Source organism: Astyanax mexicanus, chromosome 8, assembly GCF_023375975.1.
Source record: "Astyanax mexicanus isolate ESR-SI-001 chromosome 8, AstMex3_surface, whole genome shotgun sequence".
Taxonomy (NCBI): domain Eukaryota; kingdom Metazoa; phylum Chordata; class Actinopteri; order Characiformes; family Acestrorhamphidae; genus Astyanax; species Astyanax mexicanus.
Window position 1 is genome coordinate 463,191 of NC_064415.1, and position 23,125 is coordinate 486,315.

Genomic DNA, 23,125 nt, shown 5'->3' on the forward strand with positions numbered 1-23,125 from the left:
ACAAATGTATAAATTACAGAGACACCAGACACCCCAGTTTACATTTAAGCTTTCAACCAACTGTTTCCAACAATAAGTGAAGGTTTTCCTGAGAAATGTGAAAAATATTCTTTATTTAGCTGATTCCTTAACTGAAGGACTTAACTAAATAAATCTAAACAAAATAAATGGTCCTTAAAATTGTTCAGAGCTTTAAACCCTATTTTTTAAATTAACAGGTTAAATAAAACAATATGGATGGATGGATGGATAGATAGATAGATAGATAGATAGATAGATAGATAGATAGATAGATAGATAGACAGACAGACAGACAGACAGACAGACAGACAGACAGGTAATTTCTAACTTCGACGCTCCGCAATAGAGATCAGTAGGGGGCAGTACTGCACTAAATAACTGTGTTTCCCACCAGCACAAAAAACCCATAATAAACCCGAGACTGTTTTCAGGATCAGGAGCTGCTCTGCGGACAGTAAGGAGATATAAATCTATTTATCACAGTGATTTAAAGAGCTTATCTTCACGCTACTGATTTTCTTGTTGTGTAATGTTTCTATTTGTTTTCACAAATGATGACTGTAAGCGTCTTTGGGTTTTAGAAAAGCGCTATATAAAAATAAAGTATTATTATTATTATATTATTGCTGTCTAACAATATAATTATGCTTCCTTTAAGTCATGCTGGAAATATCGTATTTATGAGATGAGTAAGTATGAACGCTGATGATTTACCAGTGAGAAACTCGATTTAACAGCAGCTACAGTCTGTTTTAATCTAATCACGCTACTGATTTTTCTACTGGATAAAAATGCCGCTAATACTCAACCTTAACTCGTTTTAGTTTGGAATCTGTTGGATACAGAAAAACGGAATTAAGCAAAATAAAAAAAAGATTTTCTCAGAGGTTTCATGTTGTTTTAAACCCAAAAACACCTGAATAGAAATCAGGTTGTATTTACGAGCTATAAAGTGATTTTTTTAGCGGCAGGAATAAATGAATGGGGTTTCTTAAATCACGTTCTGTGGCTTAACATTCCTGTGTGGAAACCCATCCTAGATCACTAAACCTTGTTACTAAAGGCTTACTGTTGGAGTAAAGTAAGAAAATATCTTCTCTTAGTTCCCTCAGTTCCTTTATTTCCTTTTAATTTCTTCATTATTTTATTTTTAATTGTTTTGTATTATTGCTTTTTAACTTATTTTGATTAGTTTATTTTATTATTATTATTACTATATTTTATTATTAGTATTAGTATTATTGTTGTTGTTGTATTATTCATTTATTTATTTGTATTTTTATTGTACTATGTAAAAGTTAGTTTTAGCTTAATTTGATTTTTTTTTGTATTGTATCTTATTGATCTTATCATCTTTTGATCTTAATTTCTTAATTAAACCAAGTTTTATTATTATTGTATTATTATTCTTATTCTATTTTTAATTTAAAATATCTATTTTTAACATATTTTTATCTTTTATTCACTTATTTAAATGATTAAATGTAGTTATTATTATTTTTGTCATGTTAATAATTTTTTTAAATGCTCTGCTAAATTTAAAAAAAGGGTTGCCAATCAATGTACTTCCGAGTCAAAATTAAAGTTGATTGATTGACATTTATCTATATGTTAAAAGGATAGGAGTAACATACTTACCTACTTGCATGGTAGGAGGTAACAGGACCAGTAATTTTTAGTAGTGGACTGTTTTTTCGAAAAAGCTAATAAATATTGCATCATCACTATTTTAAATTGTGATGTTACACGCTGTATTTAATGCTTTTTTAATTACATTTAAACATGGGCTTTAAAATAGACTTTCACATTTAATGCTTTTTAGGCTAGACTTTTAATGAGGAAAATCAAACCTTTTATAAAGTAATATAGCTGCACAGGACCGAAATTTACCTTCTCCTACAGTGAATATTTATAGAGCGAAACTGAGTAATATTCTGTTAGAAATTATCTTCCTTGTGCAGTCAACAAAATGTAGAGGTGAGTATGAGTCTTCGAGTTTGTTATCTTGTTTAATACGTTTTCTTTCATCTTCCAGAATCAAATGATGTCCTGGTGATCTGAGTCTTCTCCAGCTCCTTCTGTCCTCCTGTTCGGAGCTCCTAATGGAACCAGTTTCGAGTTCTAGTTCTCTCCAACTGACGTCCACTACCGTCTCTTCAGAAACATCCGATAAACAATTAGAGAATCTCACTGACAAGAAGAAAGCACACCTCTGTTCAGAGTGCGGCAAGAGTTTTAATAAGAAGAATGATTTTCAACAACACCAGCGCATTCACACTGGAGAGAAACCGTTTCAGTGCTTGGAGTGCGGAAAGTGTTTTAGTTTGCAGAGCACTCTTAAATCGCACCGACGCATTCACACTGGAGAGAGGCCGTATCAGTGCTCAGAGTGCGGGACGAGTTTTATTAAAAAGAGCGGGTTAATACGCCACCAGCTCGTTCACACCGGAGAGAAACCGTATCACTGTTTACACTGCGGGCAGAGTTTTACACAGCAGAGTAATCTCCAAACTCACCAGCGCGTTCACACCGGAGAGAAACCGTATCAGTGCGTCGAGTGCGGGAGGAGCTTCAATCAGATTTCTCATCTCCAGCGACACCAGCGTTTTCACGCCGGGGAGAAACCGCATCAGTGCGTCGAGTGCGGAAAGAGTTTCGCTCTGAAAAGTCAACTGCAGCGACACCATCGCGTTCACACTGGAGAAAAACCGTTTGTTTGTTCGGAATGCGGGAAGAGTTTCGGCGAACTGACTGCTCTACGATTACACCATTTCATTCACACCGGAGAGAAACCGTATCAGTGCTCAGACTGCGGAGCGAGCTTTAATAAAAAGGGTAGTTTAACGCAACACCAGCGCATTCACACCGGAGAGAAACCGTATCAGTGCTTAGACTGTGGAAAGTGTTTTAGACAACAGGATAAACTCAAAACTCACGAGCGCATTCACACCGGAGAAAAGCCGTACTGCTGTTCAGACTGCGGGAAGAGTTTTACTCACCAGAACGCCCTCCAAATTCACCAGCGCATTCACACCGGAGAGAAACCGTATTACTGCTCGGACTGTGGGAAGAACTTCAGACATTTAAGAAATCTTAAGATACACAAGTGTATTAAAAAGGAAGCAGAAATATATGAAATATGTGTGCCAGATGAGTGTTGTTAATACTACACCAGAAAGAAGAAATAAGACTATTGTGTATGACTGTGTAAAATCATTCCGCAGATAAAAGTTACCCAAATCTGATTTATTGACAAAATCTGATGTTTATTTAAGACTGATCTGATCTTCATTAGGTTTACCCTTCTCTCTGTTAACTGCTCATTAACGCAAATGTCAAATCAGCCAATCACATTGCAGCAACTCAATGCATTGCATTTAGGCATGTGGACATGGCCCAGACGATCTGCTGCAGTTCTTCAAACCGAGCATCAGAATGGAAGAAGAAAGGTGATTTAAGTGATTTTAAACGTGGCCTGGTTGGTTGTTGGTGTAGGTGTTTCAGAACTGCTGATCTACTGGGATTTTCACGATTTTCACACAATCTCTAGGGGCCAGTTGTTCAAACAATCAAAATTTTCCAGATTTGGAAATCCAATTTTTGCTCTCCAGGATCAGGTGATATATTTTACTTTTAAGCCGTTTTTTTAAAGCAACATTGGATTGGATCACCCTGATCCAGATACACAGTTTTCAGGATTAACTAATCCGGATTACCAGCTATGTAAAGAATAGGTAGAAGAACCAACTTGGGGTCACTTTAGATTCAAGATTCAAAGAGTTTATTGTCATGTGCACAGTAAGAAACAAGTTTCCTCATACAATGAAATTCTTTCTTTGCTCCTCGCCAAGTATGCCGCATAAACATAAAAGTAGGAAATATACAATAAATAAAGAAATAAATGAAATAAATATAAATATTAAATTGGTGTTAAATTTACATTCAGGATGGAAATATATACATGAAAACAGTAATGTGTTATGGATATTATTTACAAGTAAGTACATGTTATCTACAGCAGTGGAATATGAAAAAAGTGCAAAAGGTTCAGTAGTGAAATTATAAAATTTTGCAAAGTAAAGTGAGCATGTGCCTCTGAGAAATGTCCTTGACATGCTTTAAGTGTTTATTTTGACACAAAACACAAAACATAAACATCCACTTCATAACACTTGCATGTATTGTCCTGCACAACATTGCTACCAGACGCAATGTCCCTCTCTGAGATGTTTATGATGCACCTGAACCTGCTGAAGAACCAGAACAACCCCTGGTGTTCATTCTGTCGGGGACTGACTGGACATGTAGTAAGGGATGCAATTGTTCGAAATAATGTCTGACAGGTTCATATCTGATGAATGTTTTTTTGACATTAATATACAGTGATGAATGACAGTGACATAGATGAAAACATGAATATATAATTTTTTTTGTTATTGAAATCTTTTGGGGGGTATATTTCATGGGGTCAAGATTGTTTTTATTTTTACTTTACTATAGTAAAAGGCTTAATTGGTAGCATATGTCTACTTTATCACTGTAACGGTTAAACAGGTCAAGTGCAAAATAGAAATAAAAGTATATACACCAAATTGTACAAATGTATTTTTTTTTACTTTAAACTTTAATTTTAAAGTTTTACTACATTTTCTTTCTGAAATCCCCCTTGAAATCCTACCCCTTGTTGGGATCAGGGTAATCCTGTTTTTTGGGATTAAAGTTTTCAAAATCCTACTAAAATGTTTTGAACAAAAGAAACTGAAGGTTTGATCTATTTACAAACTAGGATTGGATTACATGAGCTGATCTGATTTCAGAATGCTTCTTTCCCTTTTAAACAACACGTTTTCCAGATTTGGCACACTGCCAACTGTGCCAAAAGTACCAATTGATCTTATATAATATTCTAATTTTCTGAAACACAGATTTTTGGGTTTATATTGGCTGTAAAATAAAAGAAATAGACGCTTAAAATAGATCACTCTGTTTAATACAAGAATATAATATATACACGAGTTTCACATTTTCAGCTGAATTCCTGAAATAAAGTAACAATAATATCAATAATATTATTTTTATTTTTTTTTTACATTTACTAGTAAATAAAGAGTTTCCAAAAACAACCAAAGTAAATGAACACTATATTCTAACCCAGAATAAAAGGCTCTATATTTTAGTCCAGTAGGGGGAAGCATTGCACTGAATAACCGGCAAAAAATCCGCAATAAAACCGGAAACTGTTTTTCTGACAAATGAACTCTTACAGGAAGCTTCTGATCTGGAGAAACAGAACCGGAGCTGCTCTACTGACAGTAAGCAGATATTAAACTATTATTCGTATTGTTTTAAAGGGATTATTGTGTTCACACAGTGTCACTGAACCTGTTTAATATCAGTATTTATTCTGTGTGTAAATATGTGAAAGTTCACTTGGTACATTTCCTGTAGTTGAATCTCACAGCTGCTCAGAAGTTCCCAAATCTATAATTTCACCTGCGCCAACTTTCCTAAAGGGTTTCATGTTAAGGATTATTTTAAGAATTATCTGGGTATTAAAGCTTTGAGTACGCTGCATTATTTAATGCGGTTTAGATTCGGTTAGATAAGGAATAAAGAAGTGCCCAACAGTGGATAAACTGTGCTGCACGTGCTCTCACAATGATAAACTGTACTTGCTTTAGTGTTGTCAATATTGGCACAAAGTTTAATTTCTAAAACTGTGCTACTCTGAAACGATAAAACTTTAAAACTGTGCAATTCTAAAACTATACTACTGTAAAACTTAGCTACTCTGCAATTATGCTTCTCTGAAACGTATTTAACTCTGAAACTGTTTTACTTTAAAACAGTGTTATTTAAAAACTGCACTACTGCAGAATTGTGCTACTGTAAAACTTAGCTACTCTGCAGTTATGCTTCTCTAAAACTATAGTAGTCTAAAGCTAGTGCTAAACTGTGCTACTCTAAAATTGCTGCACTGAAGCTACTTTAGGTACAAGGCAGATCATTATTTCTTTTCCACCTTAAACAGTGCAACAGTCTGGGAATTGTAGCAGATACTCTCTGGTATTAGTACATAATTTAAGGTGGAATGTAAAGTCCTAATATGGGGCCAACTAGTTGGAAAGTTTAAAGATATTTGAACAGGAAAAGGAAACATGGTGTGCAGATAAAGGAAATACTATTTCCTGTGATTTTACATTTTCATGTTTGGCTTCTGTTCTCACAGTACTTGTCTTTTTTTCCAACACTTCCACTGACCAAACATCTCCAGACTAAAACTAGCTCAGCAGAGTAGCACAGTTTTTAGTTCTGTGTTGCATTTTAGTTCCTGGCACATTTGCACTTTTGTTTTGTTGTTCCATAACATCATTTCTTTGCACTGTGTACCTGCATGTTCTCAGATAGAATGACAATGAAAGCCTCTTGACTTTACTTGTATCAAGATTGATTTTTAGTTTGGAAAGTTGGAATTCACCAGAGTTGCTGACTGTATTAAATTCACATTTGAAAGTGGATTAAAATGTAGTTACAGTTGTATGTGTACATGTGTGTCAGTTTTGATGCTCTGGGTGTTTAATCAGATTTCAGACAACAAAAAAGCAACTTAGAGTGAGGAAGTGAGGGGGTTCCATACATGCAGATATGTAGTGATGTCAAACCCAATATGCAAATTGGATCTGTTCACTTTTACAGCATTAATAGTGCAGTAAAAGACCGTCATCACAACAGATCTAATTTGTGAAACAAATCCATTTTGCTGCAGTCTGAACACAGCCTACAAGGCTTTTGGGAAACTGATTCCAGGTCACTAAAACATGTTAAGCTTACTGTGGGAATAAGGAAGAGAAAGATTTTTTAGATGCTTTTATATAAAGTGTAAAATCTTGCCCAGAGACGCACATTTTTGTTAAGTATCTTGATTGTCCAGCAGGGAATAAAACCAGTCTGCTGTAGGGAAGGCAGCGTGATTATTAACTATTCTACACCAACTGGTTCATTTTAAGATAATAGAACAGAAATAAATCACAGAGGCTGGTTTGTTTCATTCACATTCAGTATTAAATACTTTTTTCTTTTTCTTTTTTTTTCTTTTTCAGAGCTAAATGATGTTCTGACTGCTGAAGGTCCTACTGTCCATCTCTTCCTATGGTATCTTGGATCTTCTAATGGTCCCCAAAAGAAGCCTTTTGGACCTTTTCAAAACATCTGAGAGACAAATGGAGGAAAATACAGAAGTGGGTACAGAGAGTAAGAAACCCTACCAGTGCCCGGAATGCGAAAAGGGTTTTATTAGGAAGAATGATTTCCGACAACACTTACGCATTCACACCGGAGAGAAACCGTATCAGTGCTCAGAGTGCGGAATGAGTTTTACCGTGCAGAGTACTCTCACTGCACATCAGCGCATTCACACTGGAGAGAAACCGTATCAGTGTTCAGATTGTGGGAAGAGTTTTGTGGTTAAGAGTCACCTCCAGCGCCACCAGCGCATTCACACTGGAGAAAGACCGTATCTCTGCTCAGTGTGCGGAATGACTTTCAATGTGCAGAGTACTCTCACAACACACCAGCGCGTTCACACTGGAGAGAGACCGTATCAGTGTTCAGACTGCGGGAAGAGTTTTACTCTGAATAATCACCTCCAGCGACACCAGCGCATTCACACTGGAGAGAAACCGTATCCGTGTCCAGAGTGTGGAAAAGGATTTAGAGTACTATCAGCTCTACGGATCCACCAGCGCATTCACACCGGAGAGAAACCGTTTCAGTGCTCAGAATGTGGAAAGAGCTTTAATAAAAAGGATAGTCTTGTGCGACATTGGCGCATTCACACTGGAGAGAAACCGTATCAGTGCTCGTACTGCCAGAAGAGCTTCACGCAACAGGATATACTTAAAGCACATGTGCGCGTTCACACTGGAGAAAAGCCGTACGTTTGTTCACACTGTGGAAGGAGTTTTACTCAACAGAGTACTTTCCAAAAACACCAGCGCATTCACACTGGAGAGAAACCGTATTAACACTAGTTGGAAACATGGTTTAAAATGTCACTGCTATTAAAGAAAAGTGGTCCATTATAATGGACATGTAGTTTCTTATTTTTCCAAATGTTTTGTTGCACATAACACTAATTCAGAGTTGTTTTTAATAAGAATAGACTATAATCGAGCCATAGAAAAAGTTTATAAGCCAATGAAACAATAGTTTAGTCCCGCCCACTGCACTGAGGGAAAACTAGAGCCAAAGAGGAAAATTAAAAGACTTAATTTTTACTAATTGTGTGTAATTTAAAACACTTTTTAGGGATGGCTTGTGAACAATGTGAAGGTTAACATCAAATTTAAAAGAAAAATCTAAATAAATCTAAAAAAAAATAAATTATAAAAAAAATAATTTATAAAATAATTAAAGTTAATTAAATTTAATGTTAACATAGATTTTATTTAATACTATTAAATAATCTGTCTGCATTTCATACAGAAATCAGCTTTGTTATTATTATTTTTTTCAACACTGGCAAATTATTCACGTCAAGTATATTTTTTTTAAGTATACTTAACATGGAAAAGTACATACTTTTTAAAATCAAATATGTACTTATACATACTAATATGTGCTATTGTGGAACAAATTATGGCAACTTAAGAATATTTCAGTTGTAATTAAGCTTTTTTTAAATACGAAACAAAAGCATTAGATTGTGCTTTTGAGAGCTTTTTTTATATAACTATATAACATCTGAATATCGTCAGAATAGCAGTGAAATTTTAAACCATGTTTTCAGATAATCTGATCACGAGGTTTGAGGGAATGGTTATCGGCTTTTCTTTTTTTCTTAGTATGGTAAACTAAAGCTAAAATTTTCTGAAAAATAACTGTGTAATTTAAAAATGTAAAATGTCTTTCATTCTTCACTCCACATACTAAATAAACATAAAAAGAATAGCCATTACTGTCTACAAAGGTAAACCACTGAACATGTGAAACATTACACTGTTATCGGATAAACATGATGCTAACCGTACACACATTGATATGCGTTAGTCTCAGATATGCTTATTGATTTTATGTTGTTTATGTTGTATATTCAATATTATGGTTTCATATGTATTGCTTGTATTAAACTTTATCTATGTTAAATATATGTATATATATATAGTTTGTATTCAAAATTTCAATTCTGAACGATGCCTGTGAGACAAAGTTTAATAAAGGTTGTTTTTTATTCATCAACATTAAAATATTGTGCGTTTATTTAATGTTTTTTCAGGGTCAGGGTGGACAATTTCAACTGTGTATTGAAAAAATACGGTGGCCGAGAAAGCCCAACGCAGTGCAAATTGAAAAGCGCTGCAAAAGCACAAAACACATCCATCAAAATTACAACACAGGCGCAGCAAATAGAAAAACGCGCTGCAAATAGAAAAACGCGCTGCAAATAGAACCACAACACAACGGAAGTGAGTCACAACACAACGGAATTTTCCCGGGGGACCTTAAAAGATACTGTACCAGCTAAGCTGCGTCTTCAGTAACGTCTCGGACTTCACTATGTGTACAAAGGACAATAAGTGGCAAACAAGGCGTTTTGTGAAGCAGAACTTTTAATAATATGCACACAACCGTGGTAATCACAGGTAATAAACATAACTTACTTTTCAGAAGCTTGTTTGCCACTTATTGTCCTTTGTACACAGCTGGTACAGTATCTTTTAAGGTCCCCCGGGAAAATTCCGTTGTGTTGTGACTCACTTCCGTTGTGTTGTGGTTCTATTTGCAGCGCGTTTTTCTATTTGTTGCGCCTGTGTTGTAATTTTGATGGATGTGTTTTGTGCTTTTGCAGCGCTTTTCAATTTGCACTGCTCTGGGCTTTCTCGGCCACCGTAAAAAAACGTCTAAAACACCAAAGATTTCCTTAAATCCTAAAGATTTCCACTGCCGTTCAGTAGGTGGCGGTACCGCACATTAATTCAATTTGATCAACCGCAATTCTAACAGAAGAACAGTGAGAACAGTGAGCCCATAATAAACACATTTAACAGCAGTGAGGCGGTTTTCCACACAGCAGGAGCTCCTCTACCGACAGTAAGAAGATATAAAAGCTCTTATTTCTAGTGTTTCTACTGTTAAAATAGCATAGCACCCCCCAAAAAACATTTAAATAAATGATTCAAAAGGTTGTTTTTCATTCATTAACATTACAATACGTAATGTCAACAAATCAAACGTTTATTCAGTGTTTTCTGCTATCGGTCTGTTTAATTTACTCTTTTCAAAATAGAGCAGTTTTAACAAACAGCTCTGAGGTTTTTACAGATCTTTTATAACAGATGTTGCTCTGGGTTAGTATTATCATTGTCACTATTATTTAAATGCTCCCTTCTGCTTTTTAAGAACACACTATCAGCTGTAGAGTAGAAGGCAAACAATATATAGATATATTTAATGTAAGCATCCCTAGCCATTTATGAGCCATAAGCACAAACATAATACATTATTCATTTACTTTTTATAGACAAAAGCACTGGAAAACCTGTCTTTGAAATGCATGGTGTCATCAGATAAGGAAGGGTTCACAAATATTTGGACATTAATTTAATTATTAAATAGATGTTCACATGTAAAATAGAAAATGTCCATATTATTTTTTTGCTCGCTCATTGCCTTACAAAAACATAGAAGATCTGTTCTTCAGAGATGGTAGAATTCTGAATTCAGAGAATGTTACACAAGTGTAAGTAATTCAGTTTTTTTTTTTTACTTATTGTTTATTAAAGATCAAGTATTATTCCCCATTTTACAGTCAGGCCTTTTAAATGTTTACATATAACTAAACACTTATCAATTTTATTAACAGTCACATACACTTCAATTTGATTAAATAAAGGCATACAGGATACAGCTCTGGAAAAAAATAAAAAATAAGTTTCTGAATCAGTTTCTCTGATTTTACTATTTATAGGTTTATGTTTGAGTAAAATGAACATTGTTGTTTTATTCTATAAACTACAGACAACATTTCTCCCAAATTCTAAATAAAAATATTCTCATTTAGAGCATTTATTTACAGAAAATGAGAAATGTCTGAAATAACAAAAAAGATACAGAGCTTTCAGACCTCAAATAATGCAAAGAAAACAAGTTCATATTCATAAAGTTTTAAGAGTTCAGAAATAATCAATATTTGTTTGATTAAAGTATCATAGAGAATTGGGTTGAGAGATATTGAGTATTGCAGAACTCAACTTTTTTGATTTAGCAGCCTGTAGCACTTACACAAAACAGTAGAAACAAACAACAATAATGGGGAGGTACAGTAAGAAATATAATAGAAATATACTATAGAAGATGCTAACTGAGGCATCAACATAACTGTACATTATAAAACATAATAAAAAATAAAAAATGCTGTAACCGCAGATAAGTATCTCACCTACTACAGTGGTCAAAGAATATATATATAAAAGTATATAAACACAAAGACTATACAAAGTATAAAAGTAAGCTAACCGTAGCTAGGACGCAGTGCAGTAATACAATACAGAATAAATAAGGTAAAAGGGAAAGCAGGAATCAGATTTTTAATATCAATATGTTAAGTTTGTCGCATTCACATTTAGTGTTAAAGACATTTTCTCTCTTTCTACTTCCAGAACAATTTTTTTAATGGCACCCAAAACAAGAGCTAGAACTCTTCAACCGTTCACCAGAACCGTCTCTTCAGAAACATCTGGTGAACCAATGGAGGATCAAACAGACAAGAAGAAACCGTATCAGTGTTCAGAGTGTGGGAAGAGATTTAAAAAGCAATCTGAATTTAAACAGCACCAGCCTGTTCACACTGGAGAGAAACCGTATCAGTGCTCGCAGTGTGGGAAGAGTTTTGCTAGAAAGACTCGTCTTAAATACCACAAGCGAATTCACACCGGAGAGAAACCGTATCGCTGCTCAGACTGCGGGAAGGTGTTTACCGTAAAGAGTAGCCTCACCGTTCATCAGCGTCTTCACACCGGGGAGAAACCATATCGCTGTTCACACTGCGGGAAACAATTCAGATTACAGAAAATCTGCCAGCTACACCAGCTCACTCACACCGGAGAGAAACCGTATCACTGCCAAGACTGCGGAACCAGTTTTAACCAACCGAGCAGTCTAATTGCACATCGGCGCATTCACACTGGAGAAAAACCATTTCACTGCTCAGAATGTGGGAGGAGCTTCATTCAGCTGACTCATCTCCAACAACACCGGCGCGTTCACACCGGAGAGAAACCGCATCAGTGCTCAGACTGCGGGAAGAGCTTTGGGCGAAAGAGAAATCTCCAACAACACCTGAGAATTCACACCGGAGAAAAAACATTTCAGTGCTCTGACTGTGGGAAGAGCTTTACTAAATCAGATAATCTCCAACAACACCGGCGCGTTCACACTGGAGAGAAACCGTATTACTGCTCAGACTGTGGGAAGAGCTACAGTTGCATGGCTAATTTATTAAAACACAAATGCATAAAGAGCGTAGTAGAGAGCAACGTTTTATAATATTTCACACTACACAAAATATTCTCGATTTTCTGTCACCTTGTTTTTGGAGATAGCGATGAAAGCTTCAGATTGCAGGAAAACCATCATTCCAGTAAAGATGCAGAGCTTTCAGACCTCAAATAATCCAAATAAAACAAGTTCATATTCATAAAGTTTCAGAAAAGTTCAGAAATCAATATTTGGTGGAATAATCCTGTTTTTTTAATCACAGGTTTTTGTTTTCATGCATCTTGGCATCATGTTCTCCTCCTCCACCAGTCTTACACACTGCTTTTGGATAACTTTATGCTGCTTCACTCCTGGTGCAAAAATTCAAGCAGTTCAGTTTGGTGGTTTGATGGTTTGTGATCATCCATCTTCCTCTTGATTATATTCCAGAGATTTTCAGGGGTTCAGGTCTAGAGACCATCAACTTTTTATTTGAATGTCAGTCAGCAACTACAGGATGAAATCAAGTGACCTACAAAAAGAATGAAAAAACAAAAGCTGGGGTGAAGTGCAGGAAAAGAGCAGTTGGAAACAGGCTCTACGAGGGATTGTAAGTAAATTATCTCAAATAAAGTTAAATCAAATTCATTTGTATTGCACTTTTTACAACTGATGTCACAAAGCAGCTTTCAGAGTATCAGTAGAATCAAACATACAATATAAAACCCCCAATGAGTTTATTTAATGTTCTAAGTGTCCCTGATGCATTTTGGGAACTCAATCTGTGGACAGAAGAAGTTAATGGTGTTTGGAGAAGTTAAAGTACTGGGGTGCGTTTGATGATCACATTATCCGTCATAATTTGAGGAGATGATGACTATTCTGGGTGCACAAACATTTGCTTTCATATTTTACCCTTTACTTTAAAGAGTAACGGTTTATTTTACCTTGAGTGTATTGACAAATATCTTTCAATAATGATTACTTATCTTAGTATCTATAATTACATAATTATTGTGTGAAACCTTGTATTTTATAGGCATTAACCAATACTCACATTATATTTGATCATTTTTACTCACAGTGTATTTTACACGCATTTATATAAAAGATTAACTAATAATCACAATATATCCTTTACACATATAGTAAAACATTGTTTGATATGGCATGTGACTAACACAGACTTTATTATATGACAGATTAACCCACATTAACATATAACATATGAGATGTAGCTCAGGCTTGAAGTATTTTGTTTTACTGCATGACCCTAACTAACGGTCATCAATTCGACTGGTACGGGGCTAATTTGCTACAAAAAGGCTATTAGATCAAAGCAGCCTTTGGATGAGTGAGTGCCTCCCTAAAAAACCTCTGCTTCAAAGCGGGGGGTGACGCACACACACAGATAGTGCCAGGATGGAAGAACACAGTCAAGGTCAAACACTAGTGGTCCAGTCAGACACGTGCATGCTAACATGAGATGATTTTAACAACGCCTCATCAACAGGCTTACGTCATTTTGGGTATAAAACATGGAGTCAGATCAGAGGGGGTCAGAACTCTTACTGAGACGGCTGTAACACTGTCTTATATGTATTGGTTCTCCTGAATATTCAGTACTTTGTAATAAATACTTGGTTGCTTTCAACTTCACCTCCATCTGTCTTGACTCTCCATTCAACGAACATGCAAGGGAGTCGTAGCCCAGGCGAGAGGTGGGTGCGGACCCACCTTTCAATTTTCATTTCTACGACAGATGGTGACCCCGACATTTTGGACCCCAAAGAGTCTAACAGAAGGGCAGCATCCGACGCCAACCCACTCACGGCCGAACTTCTACTAAAAAGGTAAGCAGAGCCGGTTTTATCAAATTCTGCATATTGGTTATTTCTAAATTTGAGTGGATCGGCGGCCTGGCTGCTGTCCGGAGGGAAGCAGACAGCATACTGAGCTGTTTATAAAAAAGAAAAAACAAAGAGTAGAAGCTGTTCCTACTCAAAGGTTTATAAAAAGATTAGATGTTGTTCCTAATCAAGGGTTAAGGATTGGATGCTGGCGTCTCCCCCCGGCTTCTGACGAGAAGTTCGGATAACGGCCAGGTGCAAGGCTCACCTCGATATTGATCCGCTCGCAAAAAGCCAGAGTAGACGCTGTTCCTACTGACCTCTATTTTTATTCGGTTTAAAAGAGCAGAAGTTGTCCCTGCTCGGGTAGACGAAGTACACTACTTCTCTATTTTAATTCGGTTAAAAAGAGCAGATGCTGTCCCTGCTCGGGTAGACACTGTACACTACTTCTCTATTTTGATTCGGTTGACAAGAGCAGATGCTGTGCCTGCTCGGGTAGACGCTGTACACTACTTCTCTATTTTAATTCGATTAAAAAGAACAGATGTTGTCCCTGTTCGGGTAGACGTGTACCTACTTCTCTATTTTTATTCGGCTGGAAGAAATAACAAAACAAATAAAACGGGGTATACATGGCAGTATAAACTATAAGTTTGAGGGAAGTGAGTCTGTGGCCAATAAGTGTAAGAGAGTATGCGTGTGTATGTGTGCTTATTCCAGGGACTGAGTGTGTCTGACTTTGTGATTGTGTATGTGCGACTGACAGAGAGAAAAAGAAAAGGGTCTACGAGTGTCTGTTACAGGGATTAAAAGTGTGCGTGTCCAGTTTTCCGGAGAGAAACACAGCCTTGTGTGGCGGAGAGATAAAATGTGTGTGCGGCAGCGAATCAAAGAGTGTGTGCGAGAGAGTGAGCGCTGCTGAAATGTGTGTGCGTATGTGTTAGACTTGTGTGTGGAACTGTGAGACTGAAAAAAGTGTGTGCGTATGCGTTACAGTGTGTGCGAGACAGACTGAATGCAACATAAGTGTGTGCGTATGTGTTGGAGTGTGTGGGTGCTCATGTGTGATTGGTTGAGTGTACGAACTCTTGTGTGTCAACGAAATAGGAATGGATGAGTCCCACTGCAGGGGAGGAGTCCAAGGTGAAGTAGGTGGGGTTGGTTCAGCTTCTTGGTTTTAGACTGAGAAGTTGGTTATTTGTGAATTAACACTTGTGAGATATCATAGAAAATAGAACATCAGTTCAGTAGGGAAATAGAGTAATACACAGTGAAAATGGGGGACAGAGGTGAACAGGGGGAAAAGGCTTTTGTATGGGTAGATAGATATATATATATATATATATATATATATATAAGAAAATATAAGGATATAAAAAACCTAACTATACAAGGTAAAGATCTATTTGTAAACGGAGCAGTGCAGTAGATGTTACTAATGGTCATAAATAATTAAATAATTAACAGAGTAAAGTGCGATGACATCGATTACGAAAGTGACTGATGTGACATAGAACTATAACATGAGATAATATAATATAATATGCATACGTTATCAGACAGTTATCAGACAGTTCTAAAATGAAAATGTGAAAATGTGAATACCCAATCATGAGTACAGTGTACTTTAATGTAAGCAAGGTTGGGGAAGTGTTAATATAAATAATTAAGTTGTTGAATAATGTCAGAGAGGTGTGTGACTGGATAAATAATTAGAGAATTTAGAGAGTTTAATACAGGGATTATGGAGACAGAATTGAGGAAAATAATTAGCTTAATTTTGGGTATTGGACTATATCTTGGGGGCGCTAACCCAACAGGGACATATGTCTAACTCTATATTCTATTAGCAAAGCTAATAATGAAAAAATGACTGTGTGTGGCTGTTTCGGAATCGTCTCCTATTGCAGAAATACTAAGCAATTTGGATTGGCCATTTTTACAATGCTTTGTCGAAACTCAGCAGTATATTTTTCCCCATATAGTTCACTATTAATTACATTATATTATAATAATATTGTACAGAAGATGTATGCTAGAAATTCCAAAATATACTATGCCATGCAGTACTGCTGTGTAAGATGTCCTCAGAGCAGGACGAATAAACATGGTTTCTTGTTTGATTCTTAAATAACCAGTTCAATGAATAGAAAATGCTACATAGTTAATAGTGAATGAATTAATGAGCGAGCCATTCCAAACACAGCTTTTTCTATCAGGTGATTTAGTTAATTATCTTAATATTCGTTTCTTATTCAGACTGATCTCAGTTCAGTCCTAGCATCACCTATCAGACAGATGTAATATCTAATTTCTCTATGATCTCATGTATATCCGTCTATGCTAATATTTTGATTATCTTAAGAGCGATAGTAGATTTCAGAAACCAGTGAGGAAAGACCTTATTTTTATTATTATTATTATTATTTTTTAAGGAAACGCAGTGTTGCATCTATTTCAAGCTACAGGGAATTTGGTATTTTTCTGATAAGGAGACATAATCACATGTATTGAAAAAATGAGCTTTCTATTTTGCTTTCAATATGCTTTACTTTCTTTCTGTATAGTATTAAATTAGACTAAAACGAGATCTGGAAAACAGCATAAATTTAGTTTTCATGCTTATACAATGCCACCTATAAAACAAATGCATAATTTTCTGGCTGTAGCATGAACAATATCGGCTAAGCACTATAAAATTGTTTCATCTGCATAATGGTAAAGTTTGCAATCTGAGAAGCAGAGCCAGCACTATAATTTATGTATATATATATTAAATAAACCTGGACCAAAATTTAACCTTGTGGTACACCTTTAAGGTACAGATGCCAAATCTAAATAATTATTCATTGACATGCACTCTTTTGGGTCTATTTCAGAGCAGTGGCATAACAGCAAATAATTTAAGCTAAATTAAGTGGGAGAGAAAAGGTGATAATGATGGTAATAAATAAAATATGTATACAATAATAACAAATGATAAACCATGGGTACTTGGGGCCTTGCACAGGCTTTTACGGTCGACATCAGAGTGTGAGTTTCTGACAATATGACATACCTGGGTTTGTGTTCCCTAGCTGTGCCCTGCAGGAACACTACAGCACTGAATGTTGATTAAACAGTGCTGCTACGCTGTGTGTGGTTCAGTGGGCTAGGCTGGTTAGCCAAAGACGGGTAAGATCCCAACGTAATACAACGGGACAACCTAAGGCAGGCACAGTCTCGATCTGACCACCACATGCATTTTAACAGAAAACGGAGACAACATAGTGGAAGGGAAGCGCAGCCCAGGGGGAGAGTGAGTGGATGAATGGAGTGATGGGGTGTGTGTCAGTGGAGGCTTGTGCAGGGTAGACCAGCCCAGTGGACAGGGGAAAGACAACAGAGGGTGGAGCAATTTTGTGTTAAGTTTTCTGAAACAGAAATTCTGTTTCAGAAAAAGGGGGAGATGTAAATAGATCACCATTATTACCACCATTATTCGCCCAGCCATTATTTTTTACCTTTTTTCTTGACTTTTTAAACCTATTACCTTTTTCATCCCTCACCACGATTACTAAAAATTTTTGACCAATCATTATTTTATAGACGTAGAGCATTTTTTTTAAAACTTTTAGCTTGTTTATCTTTTAAAGTTTGGTTTTAAAACAACCACTATGCGGATGAGCAATTACTTTCAGCAATATTGTAAAAGTTTTAGCTTTTAAGACAAACTCAATCCTAACTTTAAAATATGAAATGTAGACACAAAATTAAACTTTCACTATTCAACATGTAAGCCATTTTTTGAACAAGAAAAACAATGTGTGAGGTTTGATAAATTGTTTAAGGAAATAGATGTATTGTTGATAATTGTGAAAAGCAATCTGCTTGGCATTGTATATGCATAAATACATATTTAACATATTGAAAAGTAAATGTAAAGCATTGTTCGGATTTATTTGCTAAAATAACGTGGACAAAGCAAAGCATAACATCTGTGTTTATTAATATTGATAATATTATTGTTTGTAATGGAACGATTGATACAGAGAAAAATAATCATGTTCCACTTATCCCAATTCTTAAAGCACTAAATAAAATCAACTAAATATAGAAATCAAGTCTTTATAAAATCTTGGGAATTGAAAAAGTCAGAAACATAATTTCTTAGTAAAATAGCACACCGCAGAAAATTAAAGTGGCAGGTAAAATAATATAGCCACAAGCGGTGATTCTGAAGTCCAAGCAAAAGTAACCCAAGAAAGCCCAGTACATCAATATGGAACCATTCCTGAGACAGAAGCCACATTATGTGTAGTTTGTGCAGAATTTTAAACTTTGGGCCCTGATATTGTATAAATCAGTGTGGATATGGAGGGGAAAATAGAGCAGCTGATCATTACGATCTATGTAAAAAACATGATTTAGATGTATTTCCAGGTGTTTGTTTCTTATCTATTATCTATATAGTATTACCAATACAATATGAGAAGATCTACAGGAAGCTTTAAGTGGGAGGCTTAACAGCAGGTGCGTTTAAAGCAGCAGTTTTGTGCTGTGAAGCAGTAAAATATGGTCTGTACAATGATGCTGCAGAGTTGAGGTGTGTGATCTTTAGCTTGGTTAGTGTTTGTGAGAGTGGAAGTGTTTGAGTTTGTGAGTGTGTGCATGCATGAGAAATAGTGTGTGTCTAGTGGTAAACTGGGTGGTGAACATTAGTAGTGTTTGTAAGATCTAATTTGGATATAAGAGATTGGTTGGTGTGACAGGGAAGCAGTTACACTAAAAGGGAAAGGGGTGTGAGCAAAAGGAAGGTAAAAGCAAGTAATTAATGGTGATGATAATTAAATGTTGCAATTTAAAATTGAAAATTCCTAAAAGTTAGGGATTTAAAGAAATGACTAAATGTTAGGGATTGAAAGCACTTTTGACAGTAAAACTCATGAGTGAATATAACTGAAAGACAACTGAAGAAGGTAAGAAAACAAAAATTGGGCTGAAATCTGTGCACAGACAAAATTTAAATATGAAATAATTAACTTCCAAGGGGAAATTAGAGCTCAAGTTAAGTGTGATAAATGTATTTTAACCATGTATTTTAACTTGCAGGAAGGAGACACGGAGGACCCCTAAAAGACTTCCAAAATGAATAGAGAACCTTAAACATGATTATAACGAATACAAAAGTCTCGTTTCAGATCTGTTTACACAGGGGGAGAAGGAGAACGTGGTGCAAAGGTGGACCAGTCCGGACACAGAGTGAGGGTTCCTCCGCCACTACGCACGAAAGGGGAACGGGCATGGCTGGATTGAGCCTTTCCAGGTGACTGAGAGAACAACGTATGCAGATCAACTGACAGGCGAGGGTTCTACAGCTGTGCAACAACAGAGATCGCTCACAGAGCCAGAGGGAGAGGTGAGCACAGCAGCTGAATCGTCTGACCCAGATGGAGGCCCGCAGCAGGAAGGAGGGGTAGCACACTCACCCCGCAGCAGCAGCAGCAGCAGGAAGGAGGGGCAGCAGAGCCCCCGCAGCACGGGCCTGGCCTGGCCACAGCAGAGAAAAGATTTCTCAGAGCACAGCAGCAGCAGCACACAGCCTGGCTGTGACCAAGTAGAGGAATTGAGGGAGTGACTCATTCAGCAACGTTTCGATTGCGTCAAAGTACACTACATACAGAGACTCTTAAACACATCTCATTAAAAAACACACATAGTCTTATCACACACCAGCTCATACTTTTCATTCACTGATATTGCAGACATCAAGAGCCAGAATAAAGCTCTTCGCACGCGGGGCTGAGGTAGTCTACCTTCAGAACCCTGAAACAAGAAGAAAGAAGCGACGAACAAACACGCATTGCAACTTTAACATTTACACACATAGGGTTATAAACTGTGATTTGCTAAATTAGGGGGGGAACACATTATTTTTTCTTTACAGGTTGTACTGAACATTGCTTTCCTTTACAGGTGGCCGAAAGACTCTTGAAAAAACGAAATTGTAAAAAAAAAAAATATATACACTCTGTAACCTTAACACTTACACATATAGAGCTATAGATAATAAGTTTACTAAATACTGGGAAACTTAGAGGGAAAACACATTTTATGGTTTAAAAATGGCTTGGTACGGAAAAAGGGGGTGGGACAGGTCAAAGTACGGACACTATAACGGACCAGCATTTCCTCTGGTTATTCCAATATGGCTCCAGATAATAATAACCGTTGCCCTCATGGGTATAATGATAATAACACTGACCATTGTCTCAAAACAAGAACAACTAACAACGGTAGAGGGAACAATTGTAAACACTTCTGCAACCGTACACCCGACAAACGCAACAGCTAAAGACCAGCCCACACAGCTTAATAGAATCAAACGATCAACCATCAATCAGCCTAACTCAAACTGCATCAGGCGCTGGGGAGGTATAGAATTAGACTAATATTGGGGTGAGATGACAATATGGACAGTGAACTTATGCGACGTGGTTACTTGTGGTAAGCAGGGGTCCAAGGGGGAAGCGGTGTACTTGTGTTGGTCCCGTGATGATAATCTTGAGTGTAACCATAAGGGGGATTCTGACGAAGACCTTCACATTAACATAAAAAGGTTTTTCACCTCATTGCAGCATTTTTTTTCAAGTTGAGAAGCTAAAATAGAATGTGCATTTTACTATATTGTTTATTTTTTTCATATATTTTTTAAAAATAGAATTTTATTATCATTTGAATCTTATATGATCCAGAATAATTCTCATTACCGTTACAGTAAATGACGAAGCTAGATCAACCGGTTCAAAACATTTTTTGATGATTAATTTTTGATTAATAGTTCCACAACAAAATCCCATCAACTTAACAGCACAGTCCTTGACACTTACTTTGATCTTTTTATTTATTTATTTATAGTTAAGCAACTCTCATTACCGATACAACATTTGTAAAATATCTTTTAATTTTTTAATTAATGAAAATTATTTTAGAATATGTTTGATCAAAAACTCATGGGGACAACAGGTGAGGGGTATACTATAGTACAATGAAGAAAAGTTATGATAAGATGTGAAACTTTTAAAAAATTAACATTTTAGATCCATAACGGTAATGAGAACACAATTAAATGGTAATGAGATGCTCTTAGCTAATTTCACACATAACTTAAAATGCTAATATGCTAACAACCTATAACTTTGCCAGCTGTCAAAGCCTTATATTGTGATAATATTCATGAAATAATTTATTTTTATATTTTTAAAAGTAATGAGTATTAAACCAAAACGGTAAGGATAATACACAGTGTCACTGAGGACAGTTTTAGTAATATTAACACAGATTTCTCAAAGGGAGAGAATAGTAACCAACTGACCTTATCTCCATTTTGAAGCTTGTCTCTGAAGTGATGCATCATGGGATAGCTGATCAATTTCAAGGCACAGTGTAATTTTTTTTAAGGGGGTAAAATCATGAAACGGTAATGAGAAAAATTGTTCGGACACAGTTATTTTGTTTAAAATCAAGTACATTTTTTGTTCAAACACCAAAAATATTTATATTATGTATAAATGTTGATACTTTAAATGACTTTCATCTATTTTATTGATTCGATATGCTTAGTACTTTTAATATGGTTTAACTTGAAATTAGAAAGACGGGGTACGGACACATAACGGTAATGTGAATTTCCATATATATATTTTTTATTTAATTTATATAAAAATAATTTTATATGAACAATTGATCCATACAGTACTACCTATTTGCTTTACACACAATATCGGAGTTTTTGTGAATTAAGTACTGATTTAAAAAAAATTGTCATGGACATGTTCCCTGCAGCTTCATGAGAATCACTCATAACACCGACCAAACAGCTTACAAGGCCAGACCTTGTAACAAGTGGGAAACCGTAATTAGGTCAACGCATGTTAATTGGGATCCAAGCAAACGCTGGGCGACTCGTGAGCGGGAGAACTGGAATAGTATTAACATACAAAGGGATAATGGTCCGATGAATAATCTGATAACCATTGCATTAGAGTGGCAATCTGATCCTAATGGGGAAAAATCATTTTTCATAGGGGTCCGGGTGGATGTAAGTGGTAATGACCCTGTGGGATGGATCAAAGTTAGAGCTACAGATAAACCGACCTCTACTGGAGTGTGAGGAAGAGCTGGAGGAAATGCTGGAAACCAACCAGTCTTGGGGATGACTTTATTGCAATGATGTCACTTCCTCCTTGGATAGAGTTCGAATTTTTGGTCGCCTGGTGGCAGAGGGACCGTGGGAGAATTTTTCCTGTCATAAATTGGTTGGAAGGCTGCCGGAACAGGTTTTCGCTCCCACCATTAGCTAAATGTTCACACATATGTTTATCAAGTGTTGAACATATGTACATACATATTTGGAGGAATTACGATGTGTTGACGTATCTGGTTGATACGTCAAAAGGGAGAATTAAAGAGTAACTGTTTATTTTACCTTGAGTGTATTGACAAATATCTTTCAATAATGATTACTTATCTTAGTATCTATAATTACATAATTATTGTGTGAAACCTTGTATTTTATAGGCATTAACCAATACTCACATTATATTTGATCATTTTTACTCACAGTGTATTTTACACGCATTTATATAAAAGATTAACTAATAATCACAATATATCCTTTACACATATAGTAAAACATTGTTTGATATGGCATGTGACTAACACAGACTTTATTATATGACAGATTAACCCACATTAACATATAACATATGAGATGTAGCTCAGGCTTGAAGTATTTT

At 36.0% G+C, this 23,125-nt stretch overlaps 2 protein-coding genes across 2 annotated transcripts; both read left to right on the plus strand.

Moving 5' to 3' along the window:
• The first annotated feature begins 409 nt into the window (after positions 1–409).
• Positions 410–9,266, plus strand: LOC103047821 (zinc finger protein 420-like). Its single transcript, XM_049482672.1, has 3 exons — positions 410–475; positions 2,057–3,109; positions 7,325–9,266. The coding sequence occupies exons 2-3, from the start codon at positions 2,124–2,126 to the stop codon at positions 8,043–8,045; spliced, it is 1,707 nt and encodes a 568-aa protein (XP_049338629.1). The 5' UTR covers positions 410–475; positions 2,057–2,123; the 3' UTR covers positions 8,046–9,266.
• A 666-nt stretch (positions 9,267–9,932) lies between these two features.
• LOC125780476 (zinc finger protein 239-like) lies at positions 9,933–12,719 on the plus strand. Its single transcript, XM_049482655.1, has 2 exons — positions 9,933–10,110; positions 11,679–12,719. The coding sequence occupies exon 2, from the start codon at positions 11,692–11,694 to the stop codon at positions 12,562–12,564; it is 873 nt and encodes a 290-aa protein (XP_049338612.1). The 5' UTR covers positions 9,933–10,110; positions 11,679–11,691; the 3' UTR covers positions 12,565–12,719.
• Positions 12,720–23,125: the final 10,406 nt, after the last annotated feature.

Bases quoted from the DNA above. Each gene is read 5' to 3' on its own strand.
- LOC103047821 (XM_049482672.1), top strand. From the start codon at position 2,124: ATGGAACCAGTTTCGAGTTCTAGTTCTCTCCAACTGACGTCCACTACC. The intron at 3,110-7,324 runs AAATCTTAAGAT...TATTAGGAAGAA, and splicing joins AAGAACTTCAGACATTTAAG to TGATTTCCGACAACACTTAC.
- LOC125780476 (XM_049482655.1), top strand. From the start codon at position 11,692: ATGGCACCCAAAACAAGAGCTAGAACTCTTCAACCGTTCACCAGAACC.